The following is a 9,277-nucleotide window of genomic DNA, read 5'->3' on the forward strand; positions in this document are numbered from 1 at the left end:
GATGTATGCCGTCCCTAATTCAGGGGCTGTATAATTTTTGAAATTTTGTTGAAATTGCTTGAAAACCTTTGCAATTTCCTGCACCTCTCTTCTGTTTTTCCCCCAAGTCCCAAACCTACGCAGAGTTCATGTGGGTTTTTAAACTCCAGCTAAATTTTGTTATTCATCAAAGGGCTTTTCTCTCTATTGCTTTGCTGGGTGTATCTGAAGTATAATATTATGCAGCAGTGTGTGAAGCTTTGTTCCCAGAGCTATTAGCCCGAGGTAGTAATTTTAGAGCATTACGTTGCGTTCTGAGCCTGGTTGTGTTTTGAGCCTCAGAGTTGTGCTGATTCCACGGATAGAACCCAAGATGGCAGCCTCCAGTGCAGCAGTGTATCCCAGTAGTTGCCATGGGAGCCGAGGGGGTTACATAATGGAATAAAATAATAGCAGGTGGCAGTGGGATGCTCGAGGACCACAGCTCGAAACTAAACTATATCGATGAGTATATGTATATCTGTCTGGCAGGCATTAGTCTGGCTGCTTAGCCTCGACATTCATGTAAAATTTATGGGTGAACCGTTTGGCATGAATGTACCAGATGGTGTCATACGATTCGGCCTGTAGTGCAGCATAAACTTACTAGTTAAGTTGGAGCCTATCTCGCAGCACGGATTCGAACTGACAACCTATGTTAGGTGTATTAATGCTCGTTATTCGATCACTGCCTCAGCATCTGCTCATTTTTTATATTCAACCACACTAACATTACTTATTACCCCATCTGTGCAGATTCCTTCTGGCACTATTTGAAGCTGAAGGGTTGCTCGGCTGAGGATCTCCAAAAGCGCCACAAGAAGGTCACGCGCTACCTGGCACAGAACTGCTGTGACCTGCGGCGGTAAATAGCTGTTCAAGCCTATAGTCTCTTGTTATATGCATGAATAAATTGGGTAAGCTCATGTGCTTACAAAACTGGTAACTTGACTGTATTTCCTAACTGTCTGTATGGTACACTTAGGCACTAGAATAACCTGCAAATCTCACTGGAATTTGCCTACTATAGTGAGATACTGCTTTACCCAAGTTCTGCTTAAAGGTGCACTGAAGAGGAATCTGAACTTGTATTTTTGCCGCGGGAACTCGATCTACACGTTCCTAGCATTCTTAGAAACGGCGACTTATTGCCCTGTGTGGCCAATTTCCCTAATTAAATCGAATTAACGTCCGGCTCCCGCCCTTTTTTTTTTAATTCTGCCTCGTACGGTGGGCGGAGTCGACCAACGCGTGGAGTGCCTTTCACCCAGTCCCGTGGCGGCTTGCCGCTGTGCCATCGGCGGAGTAATACGTAGTAGTCCGTAGTAGCAAATAGTCCGCGCGTATTTTTATTTCTGCGGGCTTAGTTTGCGGCTATATTATCTGCGAATGAAACTATTTATTCATGGAAACCTAAAAAACAAAATAAAGCGAAAGCAAAGACTCCACGGAGCTGGCTGAAAGGAACTTCACGCGTTGGTCGACTCCGCCCATCGTACGAGGCAGAATTCAAAAAAAAGGGCGGGAGCCGGACGTTAATTCGATTTAATTAGGGAAATCGGCCATACAGGGCAATAAGTTGCAGTTTCTAAGAATGCTAGGAACGTGTAGATCGAGTTCCCGCGGCAAAAAGACAAGTTCAGAATCCTCTTCAGTGCACCTTTAAGGGTAGTCGACTACTCAGATGACGCACAGATTATATTTATGAACCAGATTGTTAACAGCACTAAGGACCACATTAGCAGACAGATAAAAGCAAGGATCGGGAGCGTTTTGTAGTGTTCACGGGGCATTATTGAAGATAGCATCCTTGTGATTATTTTCTTGTCATCTAAAGTAAACGATCTTTCCTTTGCGCTCATGTTTTGAGACTGTTCTGAGACCGCGCGCAGCCAGGCTTTTCAGCGTGGAAGAGGCGGCTTTAGACAAGGCAGGCGAGCGCTCTGTTTCTGCACGTTAAGTAGATGTCGGATGAATCTCGAAAAAATATGAACAACGCGCCAGGAATATGACTACTCCAACCCTTTGGAGATGTGCAGCGCACAGTATACAGCCATGCCAGCGACATGTCTTTCTGTTCAAACTTTCTCTAGAACCGCTGTCACTACGCAGAAGCAGGTAGCAGTATCTGTACTAAGAATTCGTATCTTAAAGGAAAAAAGAAAGCGCAATGTCCACCTTTGGCACGATTTCTGCAGTGATGTGCGTTCTGGCGGCTGACAGTACACCGCTTGCTGGGTGTTGTCGGCCTAACCTGTGCTTTACTCAAGGTGTAGCGGGTAGCGCTTTTGAACTAGCCACCAGCGATCACAGAAATGTCTACTCTTTTTACCGCCTCTAAAATAACTTAATGGTGGTATGAACGTGCAGTTTATTTCCGCAACGTGTTCGTAAGTGAAGCGCGTGGAAAAACGGGCCAGGCGGACCGCCTCGCACTGATAGATGCAGGTTGCATGCACGGACTCAGTCTGAGCCGTCGGCAGGACCGTCATTACAGGCCATGATGCACTTGGTCACGCGTTGCATGCACGTCTGCATCTTGATTTATATCTGGAAGCAGCTTGGTTGACGTCACTTCTGTCTATAAAGTGCCCTGCATGCCTATGTCTCTCCCATTCCGGACGGTTCCCGCCAGCCATCGTATGAAGTGGGTGTGTGCATATTCCTGTGCATATGCATTATTCCTATGGGTTTACGTCGGGCCCGTGCCAATTTGATGTTAAATGTGGATCGTTGCATGAAAGGGGAATGTATAATCAAGATTCCACTGTATGACTTGTAACATTTGCATGCATTTGTTGTGTATGCATACTATATATATCACTGTTCTTTTTCTTCACCTTGGACAGTCTGAACAAGAGAGACCTGCTGAAGAAAAATTCTGTATATATGTAAATAAATAGTCGATTTGCTCCAATTGAGGTGTTTTTGTGCCTGGCTGTACTGCAGGAATGCATGCAATGTTCAGAGTTAGACTGCTGCTCTGTAGCTGCATATTAATTCACAAATAAAGCGTACTTGGTAATGACTACAGGAATACAACACACTACACAAATGCACTACAGAAGGCAGACTACAGAATTACGTCACTACAGAAGACAGACTACAGAAATACTACACTACAGAAAGACTACACAAATACTACACTACAGAAGACAAACTACAGAAATACGACACTACAGACTACAGAAATATGACACTACAGACTACACAAATACTACATTGAAGGCGCAGGCTCCTTTCCAAAGCAATGCAGCCCTAGGAAGCCGAGCACCAAGCCGGCGCATAGCTTGTACCCATTTTGAGAAAACCGGTGGGCACACGGCCGGCGGAGGGAGTCGAACCCACCACCTCCCGAAGCCGAGGTGGGTGCTCTGCCACGAGGCCACGGCTGTGGTTCGTCCCTTCTGATAGGGTCGTCACCAAATTGAACAATCCGGACGCTGGCCAGACTGCGTTGCAGGCCATCTCACCTCTCTTCAAAATGATTTCTGATGTCCGGCAGTTCGGCTGAGGAGGCCTTGTGTGCAGATCGTCTGACCAAGCCTGCATTATGGATTTGCAGAGGAGTTCCTCCTTTGGAAATCACTCGGTGAGCGCTCCTATTTCCCTGCACTTGGCACGCTCTACGGGTCTAGTGAAGGTTGTCGATTCCCGACTTAGTCCTTCGGAGGCGTGCTTGAAAAACTTTCCTTTACAGGGGCAATCCCCGTCCATCGCTGCACTCGGGTAGCTGACGGAGTGAAGTTACCGGCGGTTATTGTCACTTTTGCCGGAAGCACATGTCCATCGTAGTTGAAGGTGTGCGTAGAGTGCTCTGAAAAAGATGGTACATGTTGTTTGTGCAATGGTGGCCACTCTACTGCTTATTTCAACTGTACTGCGAGGGCTCAGGAAATGCAATATGTCTGACATTCTTGGCAAGCATCTTTGCTCTAGGCGCGAGGCAGTTTCAATTTTTAAGGAAAAGGCATATGGTTATTCCAGTGCGGCAGCGTGGCCGACTACTGTGGTGGATTCTAGCCTTTCTTAAAGGTGCACTAAAGAGGAATCTGAACTCGTCTTGTTACCGCGCGAAATCGGTCTACACGTTCCGGGCATTCTTAGAAACTTCGTATTATTGTCCTGCGCAGCCTATTTACACAATTTAAATGAGATTTACCGGGCCGGCTCCCGCCTTTTTTTTGAACTCACTGCCGATGGTGGGAGCAGTCAACAACGTTTCAGCCAGTCCCGGGGCGGCCTTCCGCTCTGCCATCGGCAAAGTGATACGTAGCGATCGGCGAGAGCAGTCCACGCGTATTTTTTATTTTCGTGGACCTAATTTGTGGCTGTGTAGCCTCTGACTAGATCTGTTTATACACGGAAACCTAAAGAAACAAAATAAAAGCGAAAGCGAAGACGTCGCGCGACTGCCTGAAATGCACTCCACGCATCAGTTGAGTACTCCTACCGTATGCGGTGAGTTAAAAGGCGGGAGTCGGGACGTTTAATCTTATTTAGATTATGGAAATCGGCCACACAGGACAATAATTAGATGTTTCTTAGAATGTTTGGTACGTGTAGATCGAGTTACCATGATAAAAAGACGAGTTCTGATTTCTCTTTAGTGCACTTTTAAGCTACAGCAGCAGCGGTAGAAAGGCTGCGGCGAATGTGATGGGTCGTTTGGTGAAATCTGTCACTGCGTGCATCTGTCAGGTAAGGGTGTCACGGACATCTTCTTTAATGGAAAACCCAACTCCTTTCCTGCGTCATCTGTGGATCCTGTCGCAGCTCCGGCTCAGAATGTGATCAGGTCGGCTATTTCTTTAGTGGAAACGCGAAAAGAGCATCCGTCACCAACTTGTGCCTCAGAAGTCACAATGGTTGCACTTTTTAAGTGTGTCCACATGGTGGAGATCGATGCACGGGCGCAAAAACGTAGCCGCTCTCCTCTTGATGTTGCTGGATCTTCTAGCCCTCGGCCTAAAACAAAAAAAAAGAATAAGGTACAAACGTTAAGAGCACCAATCTGGAAAAAGCAGTTGCTGCTGCAGCGCTCTGCGCAGAATAAGGTCTCTGAGAGTGCTACTGGGGAATTCCCGTGCAAGTCAGTCCTCTTTCTGTGACTGAATCTACCGTTGTAATGGGATTTTACTCGACGTTATAGCACTTCAAGACACTTTGCCAAAGGGCCTCTATTTCAATGAAGTTCTTAATGCTTAGCGAAGGCATCTCTGAGTGGTCTAGTTTTTGCTTTCTTACCGATCTCTTCGTACATGACAGCAGCCAGGTATTGTACGTAAAATTTAATGCGAAAATCTGTCGCACCAGCGCTCACTTCCTTAGATGATTCTCAGCACCTTCTGCTTCCTTAGAGATGTAAAGTGTGGCGATCTCTCGCAAACATGAAGTTTATTTAACGCGACTACGATGCCGTGTCCCGCACTTAAATGTTTACCTTTATAGGCCTGGTCTCGCGATCTCCGCTTTGCGCCGATATTGTTCTGAGCCAGAAATAGCAGATCACTTTCGTTGCTCTTGCCGCGGCTTCATTTCGATAAGGAGGCGACTGCTAGAAGTTCCTTTACAGAAACTCAGTTTGTGCCTGTCTTCTGTGGTTATTCAATCCATCTGTGCTTCTGTGCGTGGAAGCAGAAACGGAAATGTTTGCTGCGCCATTCAAAATGTTCTTCTCAATCAAAAAGTCTTCCATCATAATTTATCGCTTCTTCCCCTTTTATTTACTTCGAGCTTTTCTTTTTTTGATATTTCAAATTCTGTTGGTTTCTTTTTGTTCATTACCTGCAACAAATTTAAGATTAAGCTGCTTTACCACCGAAAACGACCTCTGTCAATAAACCTGTGTTAATCCTTTTTTTCTGGCCTCATCTCATTTCTGCTACATCCAATAAAAAAAACTGGTACTCAACGCCTAGTCATAGCCAATCCCTGTTGTGGGTATGCGCCATTATACGTCTAGGACAGCAACAGCAAAACTTTTTTTGCTGCTGCATTTCTCTCTTACATTTGTGTTTCTGTCGCATTTCTGACGAGATGGTCGACGGGCTTGTTGAATCGCTTGAGGGGGCGGGGATGCTTTCCGCGATTCTTTCTGACGGTTTCCAAAAGGTATCTCCAGGATGTAGAAAAAAGAAAAAGCTAACTCCCGGTAGAAACATAATGCAGTGATACACAGTGTGTCGTGTCTCTCCGGCGCCGTATTTTTCGCAACACACGCGCAATGCTACACATACGCACGGAGGCCCACACGAACGCAAGCTGGAGCACCGAAAGCACACGTAGCGTGCGTCTGCATATCTGCGCCGTGTCATGTGGCCGATTGAGCAAGTATCGCACTGGTAATATGCGCTGAATTTTGAGAAAAAACTATAATCGGAAAATCAAGAATGTAAGAGAAATATTGTTAGCCTTCTTTATGGTGACAGCGACTAATGAATAAGTGACCACGCTGTCTGCCTCATCGACCAAGTAAAATTATAATAATAGAAATCAGAGAGTGAAGGAAAACGAGGAATTCGTTTCCTACACTCTGGTCATGGGATTAGGTGATATATTTCGTTTTTGTGCGATGCTGTTCACTTGTGGCCATGAATGTATTCTTTGTTATTTAACTTTAAATAATCTTCTGTAGTTTTTCATCGATACATTTTCAAAATTCACGCTTGGCTCTGATATTTTTGTCCTAATCGCCTACGCAAATTTCCTTGTTTATTACACTACACCGTGGCCAATCTCCGCATGTGGCTATGTGCCATGTCTTGAAAGGAAGAAGAAGAAGAAGTGCCACGGTTTAAGAGGAGGAAGAAGAAGAAAACTGCTTTTCGAGGTTAGGACTCCTTTTGTGCCATTCTGTCGTAGGCTACAACAACAACAACTTTGTCTCTACCAGTTCTGCTCTCGTTTGGTGCGAGTGCCACGGGATTCTCGTTAAGCACTATTTGCGGCTACATTCATGATTACATTATTGCAAGTGGTCGCTTCCTGTGTTAACTCCATATAAAATTCCACGGCAGGTCCCAAAAGCGCATTTTATTTTATTCCTCGGATATCTAATTTGTTTAATTTACTTAAAATTTCACCAATTAATATATTTTCTAATTTCAGTCATTCCACCATTCTACTTTTTTTTTCGCACATATACTACGTTGGCATTCACCACCGTACCTTGGCCAATCCCCCCGCTTGGGTATGTACCATGATTACGGTGGAGAAGAAGAAGAAGAATGTGATTGTTTGCTTGTTCTTCCCTTTGCAAGGCTTATGTCGGTGGTCTTGGGGCGGCTGTCGATGTGTTCTCTTGGTCAGGGGAACTCCCTGTGATAGGCCTGCCTTCTTCTGGGCGCCTTTTTCCGAGGTGACATCGCAGGCCCCCCCCCCGCCAAGCACCGAAGCGCAGGTGAACATGGATTCAAGGGGGAACTCCGGTACCCCGATGAAAGCAAGCGGCGTCGTTCCCGGGCCAGCGCTCACACCGCTACGACAATCGCCCAAAGCCCGGCCAGCGTCGGCAGACCGCTCTGATGATAAAAGCATGCCATCATTCGTGCTGAAAAGCACGCTTTCACCAGAGGCCCCGGTGTTCGTACCAAGGAACTTCAGAGTCCCTCTGCCACAGGAAGTTGCAGAGCCCTGCCCAGCCTATTCACCTTCACAACAGTCACAGGACGCGAACCAGTATGCAATGCTGGTTCTCATGAGCTTCATTGACGACGTCACGCTGTGTCCTGCTGAGTTCGACTCCAAAATAGAAGACGTCACAAGCATATTGGGTGGCATTACCGACGCTGGCGGTCTCTCTCACGTAGTCGACACTATCTTCCAACAGGGACTGAAAGAGGCGAACTTCAGATATAGCGGGGCACGCCTGTGCAGCCATCTTGGAAGCAACCTTCACATTCGAGGCGTGGAGGAAGACTTTACAAACATGCTTCTAGACCGGTGCCACAAAGAGTGCGTCAAGCAAAACGACTTGGGCTGCGGTGATTTTGACGACGCCTCCCTGCGCGGGTTGCTGCTGTTCATTGCTGAACTGTTCTCTCAGATGGTGTTTCTGCGGGAGGACTACTCCTACAAGGTGAAGCACCTGGCCGCCTGCATTCCCAACATGATGCACGCGCTTCTGCAGTCGCTCACCAAGGAGAAGATCAAATGCACCTGCCTGGTGCTGAAGCTTACTAGCGCCTACCTGGAGGACTATGAGAAGGTGGGCTTACCCGAAACCGACTGTTTTGCCCTCGACAGTGTGTTTGAGAAGCTCTGCGAGATCTCTCAGATGGAGGACATTGACCCGGCCACGGCGTGGATGGTCAACAATGTCCTCGAGCTTAGTGAGAGGAACTGGGGCCGCTCTTCGTCGTCACCGAGCTCCCCATCGGCTGGCCAGGCGGATGACAGCGTTCCCATTACTTGTGGTCCATTGTGGAACATGGATTCAAGGGGGAACTCCGGTACCCCGAACAAAGCAAGCGGCGTCATTCCAGGGCCAGCGCTCACACCGCTACGACAATCGCCCAAAGCCCGGCCAGCGTCTGCAGACTGCTCTGATGATAAAAGCATGCCATCATTCGTGCTGAAAAGCACGCTTTCACCAGAGGCCCCAGTGTTCGTACCAAGGCACTTCAGAGTCCCTCTGCCACAGGAAGTTGCAGAGCCCTGCCCAGCCTATTCACCTTCACAACAGTCACAGGACGCGAACCAGTATGCAATGCTGGAGCTCATGAGCTTCATTGACGACGTCACGGTGTGTCCTGCTGAGTTCGACTCCAAAATAGAAGACGTCACAAGCATATTGAGTGGCATTACCGATGCTGGCGGTCTCTCTCACGTAGTCGACACTATCTTCCAACAGGGACTGAAAGAGGAGAACTTCAGGTATAGCGGGGCACGCCTGTGCAAGCATCTTGGAAGCAACCTTCACATTCGAGGCGTGGAGGAAGACTTTACAAACATGCTTCTAGACCGGTGTCACAAAGAGTGCGTCAAGCAAAACGACTTGGGCTCCGGTGATTTTGACGACGCCTACCTGCGCGGGTTTCTGCATTTCATTTCTGAACTGTTCTCTCAGATGGTGTTTCTGCGGGAGGACTACTCCTACAAGGTGAAGCACCTGGCCGCCTGCATTCCCAACATGATGCACGCGCTTCTGCAGTCGCTCACCAAGGAGAACATCATATGCACCTGCCTGGTGCTGATGCTTACTAGCGCCTACCTGGAGGACTATGAGAAGGTGGGCTTACCCGACACCGACCGTTTT

The 9,277-nt window shown here is 47.4% G+C and overlaps 1 protein-coding gene across 1 annotated transcript in view; it reads left to right on the forward strand.

Moving 5' to 3' along the window:
* The window catches only part of LOC149357143 (uncharacterized), a 29,821-nt gene extending 26,908 nt beyond the window's left edge, over positions 1-2,913 (forward strand). The window contains exons 5-6 of the mRNA XM_089576518.1: positions 775-883; positions 2,868-2,913. Of these exons, the coding sequence (XP_089432644.1) occupies positions 775-883; positions 2,868-2,913 (155 nt within the window). The remainder of the gene's footprint in view (positions 1-774; positions 884-2,867) is intronic.
* Positions 2,914-9,277: the final 6,364 nt, after the last annotated feature.

Source organism: Amblyomma mixtum, chromosome 3 (genome assembly GCF_055824585.1).
Source record: "Amblyomma mixtum isolate Tamu chromosome 3, ASM5582458v1, whole genome shotgun sequence".
Classification (NCBI taxonomy): Eukaryota; Metazoa; Arthropoda; class Arachnida; order Ixodida; family Ixodidae; genus Amblyomma; species Amblyomma mixtum.